This window comes from Leucopleurus acutus (genome assembly GCF_964270905.1).
Source record: "Leucopleurus acutus genome assembly, chromosome: 1".
In the NCBI taxonomy this organism is placed as follows: domain Eukaryota; kingdom Metazoa; phylum Chordata; class Mammalia; order Artiodactyla; family Delphinidae; genus Leucopleurus; species Leucopleurus acutus.
In genome coordinates, this window is record NC_139142.1 from 54,230,573 (window position 1) to 54,255,081 (window position 24,509).

The 24,509-nt window shown below is 34.7% G+C and overlaps 1 protein-coding gene across 5 annotated transcripts in view; it reads right to left on the reverse strand.

The window, feature by feature from the left end:
* Window positions 1–169: 169 nt before the first annotated feature.
* Window positions 170–24,509, reverse strand: part of PRPF39 (pre-mRNA processing factor 39) — a 33,266-nt gene continuing 8,926 nt past the window's right edge. The window contains exons 1-14 of one of the 5 annotated variants that reach the window (XM_082849436.1): window positions 19,941–20,026; window positions 19,690–19,758; window positions 19,424–19,586; window positions 19,177–19,295; window positions 14,307–14,474; window positions 8,719–8,884; window positions 8,156–8,263; window positions 6,603–6,767; window positions 6,162–6,288; window positions 5,533–5,801; window positions 4,482–4,666; window positions 1,662–1,736; window positions 1,303–1,423; window positions 170–1,033 (exon numbers count right to left, since the gene is read on the reverse strand). In XM_082849436.1, the coding sequence (XP_082705562.1) occupies window positions 977–1,033; window positions 1,303–1,423; window positions 1,662–1,736; window positions 4,482–4,666; window positions 5,533–5,801; window positions 6,162–6,288; window positions 6,603–6,767; window positions 8,156–8,263; window positions 8,719–8,884; window positions 14,307–14,474; window positions 19,177–19,295; window positions 19,424–19,510 (1,647 nt within the window). In that variant the 5' untranslated portion in view covers window positions 19,511–19,586; window positions 19,690–19,758; window positions 19,941–20,026 and the 3' untranslated portion in view covers window positions 170–976. Of the gene's footprint in view, window positions 1,034–1,302; window positions 1,424–1,661; window positions 1,737–4,481; window positions 4,667–5,532; window positions 5,802–6,161; window positions 6,289–6,602; window positions 6,768–8,155; window positions 8,264–8,718; window positions 8,885–14,306; window positions 14,475–19,176; window positions 19,296–19,423; window positions 20,067–20,977; window positions 21,325–24,509 lie in introns of those variants that run through there. The other 4 variants (XM_082849432.1, XM_082849434.1, XM_082849435.1 and 1 more) reach the window with 4 other exon arrangements.

The following is a 24,509-nucleotide window of genomic DNA, read 5'->3' on the forward strand; positions in this document are numbered from 1 at the left end:
TTCATGTTCTGATTAGGTTAACCAGTACTAAGACTTCGTCAAACCTGGGAGTAACAGTAAAATTGTCTGGACAGCTTTGCCAGAGACAATCATCTTAAAATCTTTAAATATTTGTGTATAAGGAAGGCAAAAGCATAGAGATTGAGAGGAAGCAAAAGGCTAAAAGGCCTAATAAATTGTCAACAATAGATGAATTCAAGAAAAGTATACTTCAAAACCAATAAACCACTAATACTGGTGAATATAAAGTTAATATTATTAGGTGATTTCCCCCCTCAATAAATTCGTAACAATTATTGGATGAGTCTTCAGTTTTATTACAAAAACGAAGATGATCAGTTTGATCAAAATGAAAGCTTGCTCACAAGTTTTAACATGAATATTCCAAATACAAAGTCTCCTGAAACAAGTTTTGATATGATTTTCATTTTTTTAAAGGGATGCAAACATTCCATTTCCTCATTTATAATCTCTATTCCAAGACAATATTTTAATAAGTATCTTCTGCTGTTTGATCCAAATTCACAACGATAATTGAACCACACAGACAATATCTTGTCAGCAAAGGTTAAAAAGCCATTTTTTTTTTAAGGAGGAGGTAAATCCTTAATAACCAGCCCTTATGTATTTTCAGAACCTTGTACTACACTGACATGATTTGCAGTCAGTTTTTTTTCCCTACCCTTAAGGCTACAAAACTCTATTGCAAATGCATTGCAAAAGAATTCTAGACCACTTAATGCAAAAATCAAAAAAATAGTTCTCCAATAAAAAGTAAATTTTATAAATGGTAGGAAATAGTATCTGTGGTAAGCTACTAAGTGACATTTTCCCCTATTACTGAACAAATCATGTTACACAGAAACAGGGAAGACAAGTTATCAAATACAACAAGCTTATGCTATGTTTACATCCCTCATTAAAAAAAAATAATTTCAAACTTTTCACACACTCCATCTGATATTTAATTTTCCCATCAGGTTGGAGGGGGAGGATAATACTGTCCATAATTCCAAGGATTCTGATAATTGTACTGAAAGGAAAAAGCAAACATGTTAGCATACAAGAACTATGGCTGAGTTCTATATATAAAAATGTAATTAAAGCAGGTATAGTTAAGAAAACAAGCATGCGTTCACTGCTGAAATTCCAAGTCTTAACCAGAAGACAATGTATTATACAATCTGCAACCGAAGCAAAGAGTTGTTTTTTCTAAAGGAAAAAAAAAAAAGACTATCCTCATTTATGCATTTCTAATAACATCTATTAACAAAAAATTCAATTATAATTATGTAAACTCACTTGATACCAGGCACTATAATTATAAGCAGCTTGATTTGCCTGTAAATCACCATCAATCATCTGCGTAGATGATGAAGTTGTATCTTCTGTGTGCGCTTTCTTTTCCTCTGGTTCTTCTGATCTAAATCAAAGGTCAAAATGGAAACTTTCAGAATTCCCACAGATAAGTACTTTTAACAAATGGATGAGTGTCACCTGTGTACATTCATCTGAAGTTCTTGACCACTCTGTTTTATATGATTTCAAATCACGAAAATAAATTACCACAACAGAAAGGTGATAATTATCTTTAAAGGGATTTCCACAATGAAATGTCTTCTTTTAAGCATCCCTTTCTGATTCAGCAGGAAGTTACATACCCGTTTTCTGCTTTCCTTTTTAAAGAATCCTGTTCTTTTAGGAGTGTTTGATGTTCATCATAAGCATTCAGAAGCCTGAGAGGGAAGGAAAAACAATCCTTTGGAATAGACAAAAGCCAGACTTAAATTTTTAAAGTGTTTAAGTTATTTCCACTTAGGGAAACAAAAGCATGTTGCAATGAACATCCTTTTGGGAAAAAAAAAAAGATCCAGCAGGCAAAACTGCCCCCAGCTACCTTTTCTATGTTATCTGCTTTGGCAAACCGCTGCCTTGCACTTTCCTTCTCAGTCCATGTGGTTCAAATGAGGCTTCAGAGATACAGGCCTAGCCAATTACCTTACTACGTATCTCTGACCAATGACTGGTTTAGAGGTGATCATGTGACTCAAACCAGGATGTCAGTAAGTCCCAGGATTTTTGACTGAGCTACTGAAAAAGTGCCTGTTCTCTGTACTACAGTGGGCTAAAGCTGATGGGATACTGGCCAAGAGCTACCTGTTTTTATTATTTGTAACACATGGGGAAAGCCCGACTAAGGAGCTATCACACGACAAAGACAGTGACCTTGACAATATGTTTCCGTCCAATGCAACGAGTCCTGACAGTTACATAATTTGTATACTTTTGAGATCTAACTTAACAATGCTTCTTAAAGACACCTGCCACCAGTTAGGATAAAGTGTAAACTTTGGCTATGTGATTTAGTTATCATTGATTAAAAAGATAATTTGTAATAAATAAAAAAATGTGATATGTATTATAGGTCTCACCTGGAACTCAGAACTTCAAAAACAATGTCACTTGAAGCCAAACTGACTTTAAAATCATAATGATTTTGTTTTCCTTTTACCGTTTTCTTTTTGAGCGTGGACTCCTAACCACTGGACAACCAGGAAATGCCCTCCTTTTACCATTTTCTTAAATATTTTTTAGAAAGACAAAGATGGCCTTATTTTTTAAGGAATCAGAAACCTGAACACAGATAATTAACATTTCTGTGGAAATGACCTTGATGTTTACATGCATGTTCAACTTCCCTGGACAGCCTGCATATGTACACATTTAATAACAATTAACAGTAACACTGGTCCCAAAATATTCCAGGGGCAAAAACTGTCAATAATCTCTGGTTCAGTGTTTACTCAACATAAAGGACTTTAAAATGGACTAATTTCCTTAAGACCTTTAACAACTCATGGGTTGGCAACAAGAGACTTAATATTCATATGAGAAAATCTGAAAACTGAGGAATACAAAATATTAAGTGAGAGCTAGGATTTAATCCTATATTTGTCTGACTGAACATTAATCCTTACCAATTCATTACACTGCTACCTAAATTTCTAAGCAACTCATGTATTTTCCATATCACTTCCTTTTAAAATTTCAAATACAACAATCTTAGACCTGATACTCAGACCCCATAACTATATTTACAAGGGCCTAACTGGCATCCTTGTGTTGGACCTCAGATTTGTCTGTATATTACTGCCAAATTTAAATATGTCATTTAATCTAATTCAAAACTCTAATAGCTTCCTACTGTCAACCGTGTACATGTGCTCAGAACTCGGTCTAGCTTTTAAGACACAGCACATTTAGCATCAAGCTTTTACCGCTTCATAAAACCCTCCAATCAAGCAGATATTCTTTTTACATGAACTTTAATTTGCTTCCACCATTTTATCCTCTCCTTAGCTTATCAGAATCCAGTAATAACTAAATGAAGCCCCACCTCCTCTATGAAAGATGCCAAATACATTCTGTTCCAGAGAGATCAAAGCCTTCTTAACAGTTATATGCTACCTCACATACTTATGTACAGCCTCTCTAGTCACCACACCATCCAACTAGACTAAAAGCTAGAATTACATACGCCATTTCTTTTGTATACTTTCTTCAGTACAAAACAAAAGGAAGACACATACAGCACATGAGGTGGTTAAGAACACAGGCTCCGAAGTAGGTTCTAATTCCAGCTGCAAAATGTAATAGCTAAGTGACCTTGGAAAAACTGCCTGATCTGTCTTTAAGCCTCTCTTTGTCTATTAAAAGACCAGTACCTCCTCCCCTGTTAGACTGTTAATGTACTTCACATTAGGTAATTATAAAACTTTTAATGTGCCAAGCACATATATACAGTTGTATTAAAATGTTAACTCATATTTAACGTTTTTCAGTTTAATTAAAATCTTACTCAGCCATCAAAAATGTATACACACTTGCCTAACAGGAACTGGGGTATTTCCTTACTAGAACCAGGTAGGAAAGGAATGGCAGCAATGCTCTAATCAATATTTCTACTCTTCTATTTTGCAGATTTAAATTTTAAACTTGTCCTTTTCCCCACCCTCATCTTTTAGCCTTTTATAATGCATGAAGATGAGGTCATTAAGGCATGATCTGTAAAACCACACCCATCCTCTAATCTGAGATGGCATTCCTATTCCAGAAAACCCCATCTACCTTTGGTGGTCTATATATTAAATGTTTCTGTGTTTCAGGGTTCAATCCTTCACCCATTTCCTTTTTCACAGAATTCCTGCCTCCTGCTTTCTCTCATCTACTCATTGTTTAAATCACCACGCTAAAATTCTGAAAATAATTTTGAAGGAAAGACAAACCCTATGTCCTCTCATTAAGCACATAGACATCTGCAAAACTGAATTTACCCCCACATATACCCGAGGAAAAAGAAACCTAGGAAACATTTTAAATTTAACAATATATTATTTTGTACTCATCATCAAATTCCCATCCAAAATTATCAGTGCTCTATTACTATTCAGATAGATAATAACATATAATTAAGATCTTACTTATTAACATCTGAACCAAAATCTTCAAGAAATTCCACTTTTCTCTGAGAAAATGTAATTCTCATTTTCATAGGTAATGAACCATGTATAGCTTTGTCAAAACAATTTAGGATATTTTCTTCATTTTGTTTGAGGTCACCACTATATTCCATTTCAAGTAAATTGAGGTATAACTTTGTGTTCTCCTGTGTAAAAAGCAGTACCAATTAATCATATTTCTAAGATATTTTGATTAGACCACAGATATTTTAAATGCCTTAATTTTTATGTCTCAACTTGAAAAATTCAATATTGAAAATTGTATTAAAATATAATTCATGTTAAATTTTTTCAGCATACATCTAATAAACAGGTAAAAAAGTAATAAGCACATTGGTAGGTAGAGACATCATCCTAGCATCTCCTAAACTATGCAAGTTGTTAAATGCCAATAAATTAAAACCCTATATCCTATCTTGGGTTTAATGTAGCTTGACCTACCATAACAAATATGAAGTAAAACATAAAAAAATGATCTCTACAGTTTCCAATAATCTAAATCTTCACAACCATAGATAATCTTCCTCACTGCAGCTGGAAGCAAACCTCTTATAAACCTGTGTCTTAAACAGACCTGTCATTAGCCGAAAATCTAAAAAATGAGAAATTTCCTAGACACTATCTTTTGACATCAGTTGATATATAAAAGGAAATACTTTAGAAAAGGAGAATAATCTCACTGCTACATTTGTTACAATGTAGGCAACTGCCATACTTATGTTTATAAAATGTTCTCAGGCACTCTACTCTGCTTAATAAACTTGCCATAAAATTTCTAAATGTGGAGGAAATAGAAAATCCAATAATGTTAATTTTCTCAACCTTTTAATGATAATTTGAAAATTTTTTAAAAGATTGGCAACATCAGTTTAGAGGGACTGTTGTCTTCATTTAGTAATGAAATATATTACATACAGACCAAACCTTTCATCATAGTTGCCAAAATGAAAAACAACAACAAAAAAGACTACTTTTTTTTATGGAAGATATTCTAAAAAACACAAATACATACTTTGTCTCTTTCAATAGCTTCCAAAAGCACCTTTCTTGATTTTGGAAGGTTTTTTTGTATTTTGAAAAGATGTCGGGCTAGTTTGATAGCATAAAATGATGATTCATTATTTGATTTGGCATTTTTAATAGCTTCCTGAAGCAAACGTTCAGCTTCTTCCATATTTCCAAGCCGTCGTTCTAAACTTACTCTTCTCAAACGAACCATTGCCAATCCTAGAACACATTCTTCAAATGTTCTCAAGATATTCCTGGCTTCATTAATATTACCTAGAAATAGTAATTAAATGTTTATGCTTTTGCTTAAACTTATGAAATATCCTTTATGCCAGGTATTGGCAAATAACAGCCCACAGGCTAAATCCAGCCCTCTATTTTTTTTTTTTGAAATGGAAAACAGCCATGTTCATTTTTTATGTTATTGTCTATGGCTATTTTGGAGCTACAATGGCAGAGTTGTTAGGAAAGAGACCATATGGCCTGCAAAGCCTAAAACATTTACTATCTGGCCCTTTACAGAAAAAGTTTACCTGACCTCTGCTTTACACCATCTCTCAAGACTCAATTCCTATAACTTTATCCTAAAGTAACTTAAATCCCAAAATATCAACTGAATTTCCTCATTCTTACCCTGCTGTTCCTCAAAAGCTGCCCAAAGCATATGCACCATGGGTTTCTTTGGGAGATGAATTGTGCAAGCTCTGCTGAAGACATGCCTCACTCCTTCAATGCTATGATTTTCCATATACTTGGCATACTACATACAGAAACAGAGGAAATACTGAAAAATTTACAGTTGAACAAGCCATTAAATATGTGACAGAACGATAAAATTCTATTTTTAAACCCATTCAGCACCTTTATTGAACCACTAGACTAGTTTCTGTAAGGAAGGACGAAGAGAGGCAACGAGGTTGGCATATGCAGCAGTCAAATCTGGTTGCAAGCAGACCATCTCCTAATGCAACAGATATAGTTATATGAACAACATTCAACAGAAGTACAAAAAAGGTTAGTCACTAGATCAATGTTTATAATATATTCAAGTTTCAGAGCATATAATTTTCTTACCTTAATCCAAAACTCCTCATAGAGGGCACATGATATGACACATCTTTCAAAGAGAACCACAACTCGTTCATGAGTCCCATTTTCAATTTCAAATTCTAAGTATTCTTTCCAGTTTTTCAGTTGTGCCTTTTCCAATGGTTTCACATGAAAATAAGGTCTTTTAATCTGTAATAAAAGCATGACATGACAATGAAAATAAACCAGTACCAACACCAAAATATGTATGACTACAGTAATACAAATTATTTAAATTATAAATATAATAATGAACCAAAAAATTTTAATCACCATATCTCATGAGTAAAAAAACTTCTAAAATTAAAATCCCTTTAATTACTTAGGCTTTATAAATTGAAGAAACAGAATGTATTTTCCACTTACCCTGTCATTTTAATAGAACTACACAATTTTATGTTCAGAAAACTGTATTCTTTGCTATTTTAGAATTGAACAATTATACCACAGTAACAGAAAGCAGATCAGTGTCCATCCAAAGATGAATGGATAAAGATGATGTGGTATATATACACCAATAGAATACTACTCAGCCATAAAAAAGAACGAAATAATGCAATCTGCAGCAACATAGATGCAACTAGAGATTATCATACTAAGTGAAGTTGGTCAGAAGGAGAAAGACAAATACCATTTGGTATCACTTATATGTGGAATCTAAAAAATAAACTAGTGAATGTAACAACAAAAAAAAAGGAAAGTAGATCAGTGGTTGCGTGGGGTAGGAGTGCAGTGTAGGTTATTGACTGAAAAGGGGTTCTGAGGTGACAGAGTAGGTCTATATCCTGATTGTTGTGGTGATCACAATGCATATACATTTGTCAAAACTCATTTTACGAGCCAGTCACAAAAAACCACATACTACATGATTCCATTCATGTGAAAAGCCAGAAGAGGGAAACCTATAGGAACAGAAAGTAGATTAGCGGTACCTTAGGGCTGGGAGTTGGGGGCAGTAAGCAGATGAGGGAGTAGAGGGGTGAAAGCTAAAGAGTAAGGGATTTCTTTTCGGGATGATGAAAATGTCCTAAAATTAACATTAATTAAATGTTCTAAAATTAACTGTATGTACCTATCTGTGAATATACTAAGAACTACTGAACTGTACACTTTAAATGGGTGAACTATATACGGCATGCGAATTACATCTCAATAAAGATGTTTAAAAAAACAAATAAAGAATTAGAATTCTGAAAAAAAAAAAAACACCTCATTTTACTGTACCTAAAATAGATACATTTTGTTGTACATAAAACTCAATGAAATTGATTTTAAAAATTGAACTGTAATAAAATGGTTCAGATTAAAGATAATTTGCAATTCATGTAAGGCTGAATTCAATGTTTCTAAAATTGATAATGGAAAATGATAAAATAATGGAAAATTGATAATGGAAGCCATAAGTAGGACAAATACCTCATTACTTAAATAAGCAAAACTAAAAGGCAGAGACATCACTGAAAACTAAAACAAAAATACATTACTCCTATCTGTATCTTGAAGCATATAATGACAATAACAAAAAAGCAAGCACTTACACCTTCTTCAAATGTCCATCTTTTACTAACTTCATGCTCATTATAATTAAACATTTCTTGATGAATTTCAATGATTCTATGTCTCATGTTTTCTATTTCAGTAATTAGCTAGGGAAGAAAAAAAATTTTAATCACACAAGTTATATACTAAAATTTTAAATATCACTGCTTACATTTAAGTATTATCCACCCATACTATAGTCTTAGAATAGTGATGGGTTTTTAACCATTATCAATTATGTGCAAAGTACAATTAACAATACTGAAATCTGTAAAAGTATTTCCTAATAAACTACTTTCTCATATGCCTTTTTAAAAACAAAAAACAGGGCTAGTACATCACAACATAGGCCAAATAATCCTTCTAAGCTAACGTAGTTTTTCAGGTGTCTCATAGTAAAACACATTATCTACTCTAAATCAAACAAGCTAAAGAATTCCCACCCGCCTTAATCAGAAATTGATTTTATATGAGCTACAAGTCATACCACACATGCAGTCAAGGGACATAAAGTTTATAATTTCTCATGCACTGAAAGACTTTTTTTAATAAGTCTGGTTACCTTTGCTGGATCAGTTATGTCTTCAATTCCTGATGGTAGATCATCACCAGGAGGACCATCATCACCACTATGCCCATTTACAGAAGCTAATTCCCTTCGCAGCTGAATAAACTGTTCACCAGTTAGAAGATCTCTAGGTAAGTTATTCTGTATATGTTCTTTAAATCTAAAGGAAAACAATAAAAATACAAGCTTTATATATGAAGTATAATTTTAGATCCCACATCACATTTCTACTACACATTACTCTTTCAAAGGAACTCTGATTTAAAGAAGCCAAAACACCACACCCTTTCTCCTTTTCTACAGTAATAACCTACCACTTGATAAAACAGTCTACAGACATCTTCATTTCCTTCCTGCCTTTGCAATGGAATGAAGAAGGTGTGGACAAGTCATACATTGAAATCCTACTTCTGTCCATTACTAATTATTTGACTTATAGGAAGTTTTTCCCTTCTCTAAATCTTGGTTTTCTCATCTGTCAAGTGACTGTAAAATTAAATACAGCAATCCATGTTTAAATTATAAATGATTACTTATAAATGATCAACAAATTTTGCAGTTCCTTCCTCACCTCCCAATTACTCCTGAATTCACATGTCTGTGCCAAACACTCCAATGAAATTGCCCTAATTAAAGTCACCAAGTACCTCTTACATGCAAAATTAAATGGATACTTGTTTTATAGTACAGCATCTATCCTAATAATGTCCTCAGTACTTAAGGCTGTTAACTAACCTTCCTTTTAGAATCTTCTTCACCCTGGGCTCTGAGTTACCACTTTCTTGGTTTTACTCCAAGTCTCTGACTGCTCCTTGATTCCAGCCTGCCCCCAAATGCTAGTATGCCCAATGATTCCACTCTGCATTTTGTTCTCATCTATTTTTATATACTTTCTGTCCAATCTTATTAATACAGCTTGAAATAAGCATACTATGACTTTAAAACTCTAACTTAAGCCCAAACCTTTTCCCTAAATTTCAGATTAGTATATACAACTGCCAACGCTCTGCATAAAGAAATATAAATTTTAAGCGAAGAGTGTTTTGAAAAACATGTCATTTATCTACACACACTAGTTTATATATATATATATACACAAACTTTAATCAAAAACACCAAGTTGAAGAGCTAAAGTATCTACACCATCTCCATTTGGAACCTTATATACAACGTGTCTATAAGTGTGTCACTTTCATCCACAAATCAACACCCTCAGCATTTCTAATCTTTTTTTTAAATTATTATTTATTTAGGCTGCACAGGGTCTTAGTTGCAGCACACGGGATCTTTGTTGCGGCATGTGGGAACTTCAGTTGCGGCATGCCAACTTCTTAGTTGCAGCGTGTGGGATCTTTAGTTGCAGCATGCGGGCTTCATAGTTGCAGCATGCAGACTTCTTAGTTGTGGCATGCAGACACTTAGTTGCAGCATGTGAACTCTTAGTTGCGGCACACATGTGTGATCTAGTTCCCAGACCACGGATCGAACCCAGACCCCCTGCATCAGGAGCGTGGAGTCTTACCTGCCTGACCACCAGGGAAGTCCCAACATTTCTAATCTTGAATCTTAATGTTGTCAACCACTAAGTTGCCGAATCTCTTCCACCTACCTTATCTCTTACATTCCACTGGATATTAGGTCCAATTTAGTCTACCTTCTAAATATGACTTCATGCCCTCCTCACTACAGCTAGATAAACATAAACCAGTCTTCCAGCCTCTGGTCCCACAGCTTCTAACCCCACCTCAATATTGCTATCAAAAATGTTATTAAGGGCTTCCCTGGTGGCGCAGTGGTTAAGAATCTGCCTGCTAATGCAGGTGACACGGGTTCGAGCCCTGGTCTGGGAAGATCCCACACGCCGCGGAGCAACTAGGCCCGTGAGCCACAACTACTGAGCCTGCGCGTCTGGAGCCTGTGCTCCACGAGAGAGGCCGCAACAGTGAGAGGCCCGCGCACCGCGATGAAGAGTGGCCCCCACTTGCCACAACTAGAGAAAGCGCTCGCACAGAAACAAAGACCCAACACAGCCAAAAAAGTTATTAAAAAGTAAACATGAAAAATAAAATAGTAAACAGGATCATATCCCACCCTTATGCCAAAATCACTTCAATGTTTACCCTGCATTCAGGTTAAAATCCAATCTCCTTGAAGTCTTTCATAGTCTGATCTAGCCTCTGATCCAGACCTACCTCTTCAACCTAATTATCAGACATGGTTGTACATGTACCATATGCTCCAACCTTATGGATTTTTTCCCCAAGTTTCTTAAAATTGATTTAGGTTACTGACACCTGGATTTTTATGGATTTTTAAGACTTTCACAGGGACTTTCCTGGCGGTCCAAGGGTTAAGACTCTGTGCTCCCAATGCAGGGGGCACAGGTTCAATCCCTGGTAGGGGAACTAAGATCCTGCATGCCGCATGGCATAGCCAAAAAAAAAAAAAAAAAAAGACTCTCACAAACATATGTAAATAACATTGGAAACTAATTTAAATTTTGCAAGATCAGTGAATACAGAGGCTTAACTTCACCTATTTTATCACCAGGAGGACAAAAATACAGATTGCCTTATTTAAAAAAACTTTAAATGAGGAAGTAACTCTCACATGTGTAGTATGAAAATGAATAGATTTAATACTCAAATAAATATTAAAATTAAAAATTGTCAAGACATAAATAAGAAACTTAAAATAAGGTAAAACTGAAAAATAACTACTTATAGAACATAAATTTAAAACAATTGGACTTCCCTGGTGGTGCAGTGGTTAAGAATCCTCCTGCCAATGCAGGGTACACAGGTTCGAGCCCTGGTCCAGGAAGATCCCACATGCCGCAGAGCAACTAAGCCCCTGTGCCACAAGTACTGAGCCTGCGCTCTACAGCCCGCGAGCCACAACTACTGAGCCTGTGTGCCTAGAGCCCATGCTCTGCAACAAGAGAAGCCACCGCAGTGAGAAGCCCGCGCACCACAACAAAGAGTAGCCCCTGCTCGCCACAACTAGAGAAAGTCTGTGCGCAGCAACAAAGACCCAACACAGCCAAAAAATAAATTAAAAAATAAAATACAATAAAAATAAATAAAATAATCGCCACATTATATATATAAACTTCTTTCACATGGTGATAAAATATGCATAATACTAAACAGTAATATTCCATTAGCTTTTTCTATTATAAAGCTAATATATTCAATATAGAATGGCTGAGTGCCTAATACTGGGTTGGCCAAAAAGTTCGTTAGGGGTTTTCCGTAAAGGAAAATACCTGTTCCTAGGTATTAAGGCCAAAAAGAATTAAAAATCCTCAGAAAATGACAGACATGTGAGGATACAAGAGACATAAATTCAAAACAGTGTTATCAGTGCTAAGATAAATGAAATAAATGTAGGTAGAGTGCTGGCACAAAAGACAAAACAGACACTTCCGTTTAGGTGAACTGGAAAAAGTGTCACGGAGAAAACATTAAGCTGTATGGGTCTTAAGGAATATGAGTTCACCAGACAAATGGAAACTGGAAAAGGTATTACAGTCATAAAAGCATAAAACATCACTGCCCTTTGGGAAATTATCAGTACTCAGGTTATGTCTAGAGTTTAAGAACTACCAGGGACTGGGCCTGAGGAATTAGATCATATCACAAAAGTACTCATGCTAAGGAGGACTTTAAATTAGATATATTCTTAGAGATAATGTTCAGTGTACATCCAATATACAAGCCTACACAATAGAAATATTTCTAATACAGTACTTAGTTCCTTTAGCACATGCTTCCTCTTCTACACTTTTGAGCAACTTGAGGGCCAAGTCAATGCATACATATCTTCTTTGGGCCTTTATTCCCACAACTTAAATGCATATCATCTGGTACATGGCAAGCGCTAAATAACTGACTGTAAATAGGAGAAGTATATTTGGCAAAAGAAAACATTTCAGCAGTTCTCAAAGCAATTAGTCATGTGAATTAGTTTACTTACGTAAACTATAAGATTTACTTATACCAACACTACTTCTGAGTTTGCTATACTCATAAGGAAAGTGTGTCTCATTACATTAAGTGAAAAAGAGTAGATTAAAAAGCAGTATGTGTAATGCAATCCACTAATCTCTATTATACTCATACATGCATTTTTAAAAGCCCAGTGAAATATTAAAAAAAAAAAAAACTACACCAAGAACTTTGGGGCCACACTGTCTAGGTTCCAATCAGCTTCCACCCACTTACTAATTCTGTGACCTTTTGCAAATACTTTAATCTTTCTTTGCCTCTACTTCCATAAAATATAGATAAATAATAGTACCTATACCTATACCTGGTTAATTGTGACGATTAAATGAGTTATAAGGCACTCAGAATACTGTCTGTATAACTGTTTCCTAGTCATATTTTTTCTTACCAACAATAAAATTATTATAATCATATATTTTACCTATACTTTAGACCCTAGAAGAAGTGGTTTATGAAAGGAACCTGCTTTGTCCCAGAAAACTTTTTAAATCTTTTTTAAAGGCTTTTAAAAAAACATTAAAAATATTTTAACTTTTTAAATTCAGTCAACAAATATTCACCAAGCGTCTCCACATGCCAACCCTTGTGTTAATAATCTCTTTCAGCAAGTGTCTCCCTAGGTCATTATACCCTAGAAACCTGCCCACCTCCTCTATCTCATGAAAAACAGAGATGGTATATTCAGGTCCACATGCTTTCTGTTTCTAACCTGGGTCTACATAGCTTAGCAAATTGATCCACAGTTCTGTACAAACATTTCATAAAGTTTTCTAATTTGTTAGTAAAGAAAAATTTAGAAAATCACTTACTTAATAACTACCTAAAGTTTACAGGCTCTACCACAATACTAGTTATAAAAATTATGACAGAAATATGGCAGTTATAGCAAACATTTATCAACACAGTCCTCATAACTTTCTTGTTCAGAAAGACTAAGTCCGTATTAGTGGTAGCCTTATTAATGGGATACTTTGAATACATCAGAAACATGGAAATCACAGTACACAGAACTAGTTGTTTTAACAGCACTCATTAAAATGAAATGATACCAGTCATAACAGATTATCATAGTAGAAAATTAAACTGAAATTATTTTTGATTATTTGAATATAAACAGGACTTACTACATAAAATACATTCTTTGCTCTTTTGGATATAAGATGTTACGTGAATCACAAGAATGGACCTTTAGTAAATCATTATGTTTTAAATAAGCATCTATTATGTGCCATGTACTGTGTTAACCATGAAGAATAATTAAACTTAGATTCTTTTCTCTCATTCCTTCACTACTCTGAAATATCTTAGACAAAAGACAGGATTCCTCACCTATAAAACAGATAAAAAGAACCTTCTGTCTAAAACCAGTAAAGTTCCTAAACATTTTATAAGCTATACTGAAAATGTCAAAATCTAAAAGTGTATATAACTTGCGATTATCGAGCAATAAAATTTATTCCTGTTTGCGTCTAATAGAATCTTACATTTCAAGAGAATAAGTATCCTCATTATTGGAAATTAATTACCTGAGTAATCACAAAAAAATGTTAACAACCTGATTTTTCCACTCACCTCTGAAAATGATGACTGTACAGCTGTGTTGGAATACCAAGAATACGATCGTATATAGCTGTAACTTCTCTCAGGTTTCCCTGTTCATTTTCCCAGTTTATATACATTTCCCAGAGTCTGTCAGATCGGAAATCTGTTCCTGCAGCTAGAACAGCATGCTCAAAAGTTCTGAAAAATTAAATTACCTCTTAAGTTATCTTTCCAAGATAAAATCACTTTAAAAATATTATTTCTACACTTTGCAATATATACAAATATCAAATTATTGTCATACTCCTGAAACTAATAAAATATTTCTAAATTTTAGAAGATAATGCTAAATTCAAAATTATATTCAACTTTATACAAGTAGAGATTAAAAGGAAGAAGGAATAGTAGAAAAGTGTATGACAGTTGCTAAAAAAATGGAAAACGTAAAGGGAATAGGTAAATGCAATTTTATGTAACTGTATATTGTTTTATGATATAAATTTGCAATGCAAATTACACAGCAAACATATAAGAGTAACACAGTAGACACTAAAATATTCGTTAAACTTGAAATGTCTGTTGAATAGATTCCTTTAGGGCAAAAGACAGACAAAATTTATCTCACTTTAAGAAATAATTTTCTGGCAAAACAACTCACCAACAAGGGGTCCAGCTGCCTTGTCAGGTAATGAGAAATATACATATATTCTAAAACTCTCAAAATTCTCTCCTAATTCTAAAATTCCACAGTTACACTTTACTACAAAATCATTTATTTTAAAATACTTAGCTCATTTGAAGAGATTTCTGTAAGCAATTTTAATCACTGGATTTGATATCCCAATGGGATAAAATTTTCGGTACGTTTTCAAAATAAATATTAGAATCAAGAGGGATTTGTAACAGTATAAACTACACTACCTAAATTAATCTACAACTTTAACTGAATGCCAATCAAAGCTCTAAGAAATTTTCGATGGAAGAGAAAAAAAATTCTAACATTCATCTAGCATACAAAGATGCAAAAACATTTTTGTAAAAGTACAAAGCAGCAGGCATTTTCCTGAAAGGTATCAAAAGAAACTAGAAAGCTACAATAATTAAAAGTATGGATTAAAAGATCTATATATATGTGAAAATTTAGTATATGATAAAGTATTTTAAATCAATGCACACAATTTTTTTTATTTAAAAAATAAAAAAATAATAAATCATTGCAGAAAAGATGGACTATTCCAAACAGAAAAAATAAAAGGTTAATCTCTGACTTGCAAAAGACACAAACTAAGGTTAATCTGTTTCACAAAAGACAAAAGCTAAATGTCAGATAAGTGAACTATAAAAAAAGCCTATAAAAAGAATTAGAAAAAAATTCAAGATTTATATATTCTTGGCAAGATAGGCACAAAACTCAGAAACCAATAAAAGATTATAAATTGAACCACAGTAAGAAGAAAACAAAAACAAAAACCTCTATATGTTAAAGATACCCTAAACAAAGATGTGCCAAAACCGGGGGAAATATGTTTAATACACATAAGGGATTGAGAGAACATGCGCGCGTGCGCACGCGTGTGTGTGTGTGGTACGTGCACACACGTGTATGTTTGTTTGAGATTTTCAAGAGAGTTAAAATACATGTTATTCCTCTGCAGAATCCCAAAGTGATTCAGGAAATTAACGCACCAGACACTAAGAAAACTGGAAGTACCTGGAAGAGGAAGGATGACAGGTAATGAACATAATGTTTAGAGGAAGGTTTGCTTAATGAATGGTAAGAGGCCTTGAACCCACTTTTCCTGCTCAGCTATGGGATTTCAGAAGCTAGGTATATGCTCCCCAGGCAGATCAGATGATCCTTCAACGAAGAAACTGCTTGGTATAGGAATAAGATATAAAGATTCCAACACTGGGAGTCCCCCAACAAAAACCTGAGTAGCCACCTGATCATGCACTGTGAAGCCCTTTATGCCAGCTAACAGTGTAGTACAGAACTTCCATTCAGTTTATTAGTATTGAATCTTTAACATGAGCAGAAATCCAGAGATCAAACGTATCAGAAATGAAAACAAGCAAACAAACAAAAAAGAGAAAACAGCACTGAGGGCAGGGAAAAATTTCAACTATCCTTAATACCCTCAAAGAAATGTTAAAAAGATATGCAGCCAGGGACTTCTCTGGTGGTCCAGTGGTAAAGAATCCACCTTCCAATGCAGGGGACGCGGGTTCAATCCCAGGTCAGGGAACTAAGATCCCACATGCCGCGGGGCTACTAAGCCAGCACCTCAACAAGAGAGCCCATGTGCCACAACTACAGAGCTCATGCGCCCTGGAGCCTGCGCTCCACAACTAGAGAGAAGGCTGTGCACCGCAACAGAAGATTCCACAAGCCTCAATGAAGACCCCGCGTGCCAGAACTAAGACCAGACACAGCCATAAATAAAATTAAATAAATAAATAAATAAATAGGACTTCCCTGGTGGCGCAGTGGTTAAGACTCCACGCTCCCACACAGGGGGCCCGGGCTCGATCCCTGGTCCAGGAACTAGATCCCACACGCATGCCACAGCTAAGAGTTCGCATGCCACAACTAAGACCTGACACAACCAAAATAAAATAAGTATTTAAAATAATAATTAATAAATATTTTTAAAAGTAAAAAATTTGGATATTAAAATAGAAAGATATGCAGCCATATAACAAGAATAGGAGGCTATAAGAAAAGGAATATTCAAAGAAGAGGAAAGATTCTTAGATACTAAAAATCTTATGGCAGCTATTAAAAATCCAATACAAGGTTCAAGGAAATACCTCAAAAAGTCAAACAAATCCTAGCAGATTGAGAAAAAGGAAAAAGGTAAGAAAATTAAATGATTAAAACAGAAGGTTTTGAACTATTTCAACTATTGAAAACAACAGAGAAAACCAAGAGAAAGAAATTATCAAAATAAGAATGTACACAATAATAACATTTCTAAGACTAGAAAGATGTGCTTTAAAACATCCCAGATTGAAAAGGCCCACTAAGTAAGCACAATTAACTAGACAAAGAAAGTCCACACCAAAGCATTACAATTGCAGTTACAACAAAGATAAAGAGAACATTTTAAAAGCTTCCATGAAGAAAAACAAGTCACATAAAGAGAATTCAAAAGAATGGTATAATACTTCTCAAAAGCAACACCGGAAGATAGATGGAGAAATGCCTTCAAAGCCCTAAGGAAAAATTACTTTCACCTCAAAATTCTACACCCCACTGGACCATCAATTGTTTCAGACATAAAGATTCAAAACATTTTTTTTCATTCCAAGCATCCTTTATCAGGAAGTTATGGGATGTACTCCTCTAAAAGGCAGGCATGAACCAAGAAAGAGTAGCATCTAACAAGCTCTAATAAATAGAGCTTGACACCCAGGAAAAAGGTAAAGACATCTCCTAGAACCATGATAATGAGGAAATCCAAAAACTGCCGTACAACACAATCAGAATACAGCAACCAGTCCAGATTACAGAAGAGGAGGTTCCAGGAGGGCTATCTCCAAGAAGAGGAAAAAAAAAATGGAATTTACATTTCTCAGAACATAATTCTCTTTTTGTAATCTTCAGATTAAGTAGAATAACACTAGATACATACATTTTTTAGTTTCAAAAAATAACTTATATAGCATTTGTACGCTGTGGAAAGTCAGTATTAGTACTGACTACTGAAAGTAGCTGTTGGAGGGGGTAGAAAATTTTAAATGTTTAAAGAAAGCCAGGCAAATGGGAAAAAGGGGGAAAGGAAGGAAAGGGGTAATTACAGGAAAAACAAAAAGCTATGAAACCTATCCATACTGGAAAGATGAGGAATGGGAAGCAGGGTATAAGTGAACTAAAAATTCTCATCTACCATAACAGAATGATAATGTCTATAGGTAGTGAGAGAGAAGCAGAAAGCAGTAGAGTGCTACTGTTTTAAACATGTTGGAAAATATCAGAAGAAACGGCTAAAATATTTAAAGAGAGGTGGAGGGAATCACTTTTTGTTACAAGCAGTTTAACATTAACTTTTTAAATTACATGTGCATATCAAAATTTGATGAAAATAAAAACCAAAAACACATTTTAAATTCCTATAATCAGTAACAAAGACAATCCAAAAGTAAAATGAGCAAATGTCATGAACAAGCAATGTAAAAATGCCTTATACAGACAGCATTTGAAAAGATGGTAAACCAGCATGACCAACCTACAGATATGTGAACTAAGATAATGAAATACTACTGGAGGTTAAAAAAAAAAAAACATGGCATGACTATGGGAAAATGACTACCCTCATACACTGTGGGAGTTTAAAATTGCTACCACTTTTAAAAGAACATATGACAAAACATAGCTGCGATTCCCTTTGACAGAAGTTACATTTCTAGAGTGTTCTACATAAACACTTGTAAACAGATGTTCACTGAAGCACTAATGATTTCCTATAAATAAGAATTTGGTCAAATAAAATATACTACCTTGATACTATAAAACACTCTTGCAATGGTTAAAGAAAATGGTAGGAAGAATTTCTAAAACATTGTTAATTTTTTTAAGAAATCAAACAAAAGTATGTGTAATATGTATACACACATATATGTACATCTATGTGTATCTGAAAGAACACACCCCAAGTAATTAACCATGAGAGGAGAGGGATTGGGGACATAAGAAAAGGGGGTGTGGAATGGTGGAGGACTTTACTATGTACATTTTTTAATAATCATGCATAAGTTTACTATGTGTATCATTTTTTTTAATAGTGAAAAAGAAAGTTAAACTTTTAGTTCAGCATTCATGAGTAGTTCTATTATCAATATCAGAATACTTGACTTATTTATATCTTTAAATACATTTAAGTATCAGTGTTTCACATACCCTCTTATTGTACTGTTTGTCTCAGGATCACCAGGGTCCAATGTTTCTTTTAAGAAGTTTATATAATGTATCCAAAGGTCAACACTAAGAGGTATTGCCTGAAGCCCCCGGCGATACACCTAAGAAGAAAACAACAAACTGTACTTCAAATATTTAATTATTTCTTAACAGAGAGGCAACACTGTGTTATCCGGTGAACCTTAGAAATACTAATTACTGGAATTTTGTTTAAATAATCTACCATTACCATTTGGGTGGAGGTTGGATAGAACATGGCAATGTTCTGATCCCCACGTGCAGAGTCTTGATCTTCAAAGCGCAGCAGTCCCTGCATTCTGACCGGGTTGTGTGGGCAGGCTTTGGGTTACAGACCATAGGGCACAGACCCATTAGAGCATCAATGACAGCGTCTGACCAAAAATGCAATAAGACGTAGCAAATGTGACTAGCAAACCAACTATATTGTTTGGAAAATGAGAAATAAATGTAAGTGAGAGAAAAGCCCTGCCCTACTTGTTAAGCTGCAGTGTAATACAGAGGCTTGCACTGCAAAGCTTGACAAACTGTAGAGGTTTAACGCACCTGCCAACAAAGAGAGAAAATATTAGCTACAAATGCCACAAGAGTGACAAATGCAAATAAAATACCCTATAAAATTGTTTGACCATAAATCGTAGGTACTGCCAGCCAAAAAAAGTCTCTGTTTTGTTATTATTTGGCTTACAGTACCTAATGGAGATAACTTTATTCAGTAATGTACGCACCTCATCTGATTGTTTAATGTTGTCATGCCGCTTTTCGAGGTCTGCATACTTTTTCCAATAACCATAGCAATACGGATAGTGTATGAAAAATTTGTCAAACGCTTTCCTGGCAGCCATCAAGTGATTCTGATGAAAATAAAACAAGGTGTTTAAACATCTTGGAAATTTTTGTCACATAAACTATTATTCCTTTCAAATGTACAGGCATACCTCAGAGATATTGCGGGTTAAGTTCCAGACCACTGTAATAAAGCCTATTATCGCAATAAAGCAGGTCACACAAATTTTCTGGTTTCCAAGTGCACACAAAAATTCTGTTTACACTATACTGTAGTCTATTAAGTGTGCAATAGCATTATGTCTAAAACAACAATGTACATACCTTAATTTAAAAAGACTTTATTGCTAAAAAATGCCAAAATAATTACAATAGTAACATCAAATACCACTGATCACAGATGACCATAACATAATAATGAAAAAGTTTGAAATACTGCAAGAAATACCAAAAATGTGACAGAGACAGGAAATGAGCAAATATTGTTGGAAAAATGGCATCAACAGACTTGCTCGACGCAGGATTGCCACAAACCTTCAATTTGTAAAAAACGCAGTATCTGTGCAGCTCAATAAAGTGAAGCGCAATAAGACGAGGTATGCCTGTTATTATCTCAAAATAAATGGCAGGCTTAAAAACCACACACACAGCAGCCCTTTTTCCTACAATGCAATCTTATCCTTTGAAACAGAAGGAACTAATTCTGTCAAACAGCAAAGTAATTTTTTTATTTCAGCAATTTTATACACACATACATACACACACCAATTATTACAAACATTAGACTTTGATTCTAATACTTTCCATAATGTACAAATGCTATGAAAGTTATTTTTGAAGCTAAAAAAAATTATCTAAAATGTTCTTCAACTTAATCTGAAAATTATAAAAAAGGCAACTTTAATTACAAAACAATAAGCCTAGTCTGATATTACTTGATTTTTCTGTCCCCTCTAATCCCATTTAAATAGTTACTAACCTCCTGTTCTACATACTGAAGCAAATATACCCAGCCTGTAAAATCCTGAGGATTACTTTCTACAGTTTTCCAAAACTTTTCATATTCTGGAGGGAAATTTGCTTCTGTTTCTGTCACTGGAAGGTCCACAGTATTTGCTATTTCATTTTCTTCCGTAGTTGTATTCACATTAGGAGATCCATCAGGTGACTGTTCCATTTCTGTAACATTCATAATCTCAGTACTGAAATCAGTAGACTGATCTACCACTACCTCTGAACTGTTGCCTGTGCTGCCATTATTGGAATTTCTGTACTCATCCATGTGAGAATTTTGCATGGCTGTTTATTTTTTCTTCAGTTAATGATCTGTGGAAACATAAAGAGAAACATCTTCCAAATGTTTATTTGGCATCATCAAAACCACCTTTTAAAAGCCCAAGTTAGCTATTAAAGGAATATATTAATTTGATTCTTGAGCTCTCCTGTAAGTCATAATCAGAAGGTTTATTAGTTTTTATATTACAAATTAAATTCTGTAACAAATTTTCCAAACTTCTGCCAGTTTATTGTTGACTGAGCAAAAACTAGCTCCTTCATCTATAAAACAGTGAGTATTGAGCCTGCTCCCTAAAGAAGCAATCATATCTAGAATTCAGTGCTCCTTAGCTAGCTAAGAATCTAAATTTTAATATCTGAATGCTATCTTGCTACCAATCCTGAAAAACAGCAATATCTTTAATATCTGTTCTGGAGGCTTTAGCTAACAAAACAAATTCTGGTCATGGATATAAATGTTTCAGAGGGAAATTCATAACTTAGCTCAGGATAGATTTTTAAGAAGGTTATACTGTTGAAATATATCTATAAATTTTAAATCCTAGCAGCTAGGTTTGATTTTATTATAGAAGATACACATTAAGGTTTTAAAATTAAAGAGTGATTTTTAAAGTAAGTGTTATTAAAAACATAGTTATAAAAGAAATAATAAAAAAATAAAAATAAAAACATAGTTATAAGGGAATTCCCTGGCAGTCCAGTGATTTGGACTCTGTGCTCTCATTGCTGGGGCCCCGGGTTCGATCCCTGGTCAGAGAACTTAGGTCCCACAAGCCACGCAGCCAAAAGATAAAAAATCGTAGGGTTTCCCTGGTGACACAGTGGTTGAGAGTCCGCCTGCCGATGCAGGGGACATGGGTTCGTGCCCCGGTCTGGGAAGATCCCACATGCCGCGTAGCGGCTGGGCCCGTGAGCCATGGCCTCTAAGCCTGCGCATCCGGAGCCTGTGCTCCACAACGGGAGAGGCCACAACAGTGAAAGGCCCACATACCGCAAAAAAAAATAAAATAAAATAAAGAGCTAACGCCAGCCTTACCCTTAGGGAGATCATTTTTCTGATTACTCAAAAAAATCACATGGCCAAAAGAAAAAAACACTGAAGTTATTTTTAATAAGTTATTCTAACATATACTTCATAATGTGGCAATTACTAGTACCAGTTGACTCTTAACAACAACCAATAACTTCCAACTAGCAATATAAAATGGCAAAGGGGTAAAAAAACAACTATCAAAAGGAAGAAGACAACAGTGTGGTATTGGCATAAAGACAAACAGACCAATAGAATAGAACAGAAAGCCCAGAAATAAATGTTGGACAAGGGTCCCAAGATCACTCAATGGAGAAAGGACAGTCTCTAACAAATGGTGCTAGGAAAACTGGATATTCACATGCCAAAGAATGAAGCTGAATCCTTATCTTACAGCATACACAAAAGTTAACCCAAAATGGATTAAAAACCTAAACGTAAACCCTAAAACTATAAAACTCCTAGAAGAAAACATATGGGAAAAGCTTCATGATACTGGACTTGGCAATGATTTCTTGGCTATGATACCAAAAGCACAGGCAAAAAAAGCAAAAATAGACAATAGGCTACATCAAACTAAAACTTTCATGCATCAAAGGACACAATCAACACAGTTAAAAGGCAAATAGCAGAAGAGGAGGAAATATTTGCAAATCTTATGTCTGATTAGTAGTTAATATATAGAATACATAAAGAACTCCCATAACTGAACAACACTCAATTAAAAAATAAAAAAACGACTTAGACATTTCTCGAAAGATGATAAACAAATGGCCACCAAGCACATGAAAAGATGCTCAACATCACTATCACAGAAATACAAATCAAATTCACAATGAGGTATCACATCAACACCGATTAGGATGGCTACTATCAAAAACCCCCAGAAAATAATAAGTTTTGTCAAGGATGAGATGAAATTGGAACCTTTGTACACTAACTGTGGGATTGTAAAATGGCACAGAAAACCAAATGGAGTTTCCTCAAAATATTAAAAATAGAGCTACCATATAATCCAAATATCCCAGGGACTTCCCTGGTGGTCTGTCCAGTGGTTAAGACTCCGCGCTCCCAATGCAGGGGGCCCAGGTTCAATCCCTGGTCAGGGAACTACATCCTGCATGTCACAACTAAAAGATCCCACAAGCCTCAATGAAGATCCCACACACAGCCATGAAGATCCCACGCGCTGCAACTAAAACCCAGCACAGCCAAAATAAATAAATATTAAAAACAAAAATCCCACTTGAGTATATATCCAAACTAACTGAAAGCCAGGTTTCAAAGAGCTATCTGTATACCCATGTTCATAGCCGCACTATCCACAACCACCAAAGGAGCAACCCAAATGTCCACCAACAGATGAAGTAAATAAAATGTGATATATACATACAATGGAATATCATCAGTCTTTAAAATGAAGGAAATCTTGTCATGGATGAACCTTGAGGACATTATGCTAAGTGAAATAAACCAGTCGCAAAAAAAGACAAGTACTACATGATTCTACCTAGAGTCGTCCAATTCATAGAAAGAGAAAGCTAAATGGTGGTTATGAGGGAGTAGAGAGAGGGGGAAAAGAGTTGTTTTAATGGGTATAGTTTCAGATTTGTAAGATGAAAAAGTTCTGGAAATCTGTTAAACCACGTGAATATATGCAACACTACTGAACTGTACGCTTAAAAATAGTTAAGAAGGGACTCCCCTGGCGGTCCAGTGGTTAAGATGCTGCACTTCCACTGGAGGGGGCACGGGTTTGATCCCTGGTGTGTGGGGGGGAGACACACAACTAAGATCCTACATGCTGTGCAGCATGGCAAAAAAAAAAGATTAAGGTAAATTTTATGTGTTTTTACCACAATAAAGCTTTTTTTTTTAAAGGAAAAAGACAGCTAAGCTATAACTAAATTAGAAAAGGCAAAATACAAGAGACTAGGAATTAGAATTTCCAGATCTTTCTTTCACCATAAGACAAAGTACAGTGTGGTAAATATTAGAAAGAACAAAGGGGTAGAGGAGGGTGAGTCCTACTTCTCTCCCTTAATAGCATGAGATTCTAGGTCAGTCTTACTTTTCTCACTTCCAAATAAGACTAGTAATACTTGTATTATCTGCTGTTGAAAACTTCAGATGACATAAAAGCATGTGAAAGTCTTAAAAACTATAAATTCACATAAATGAAGAT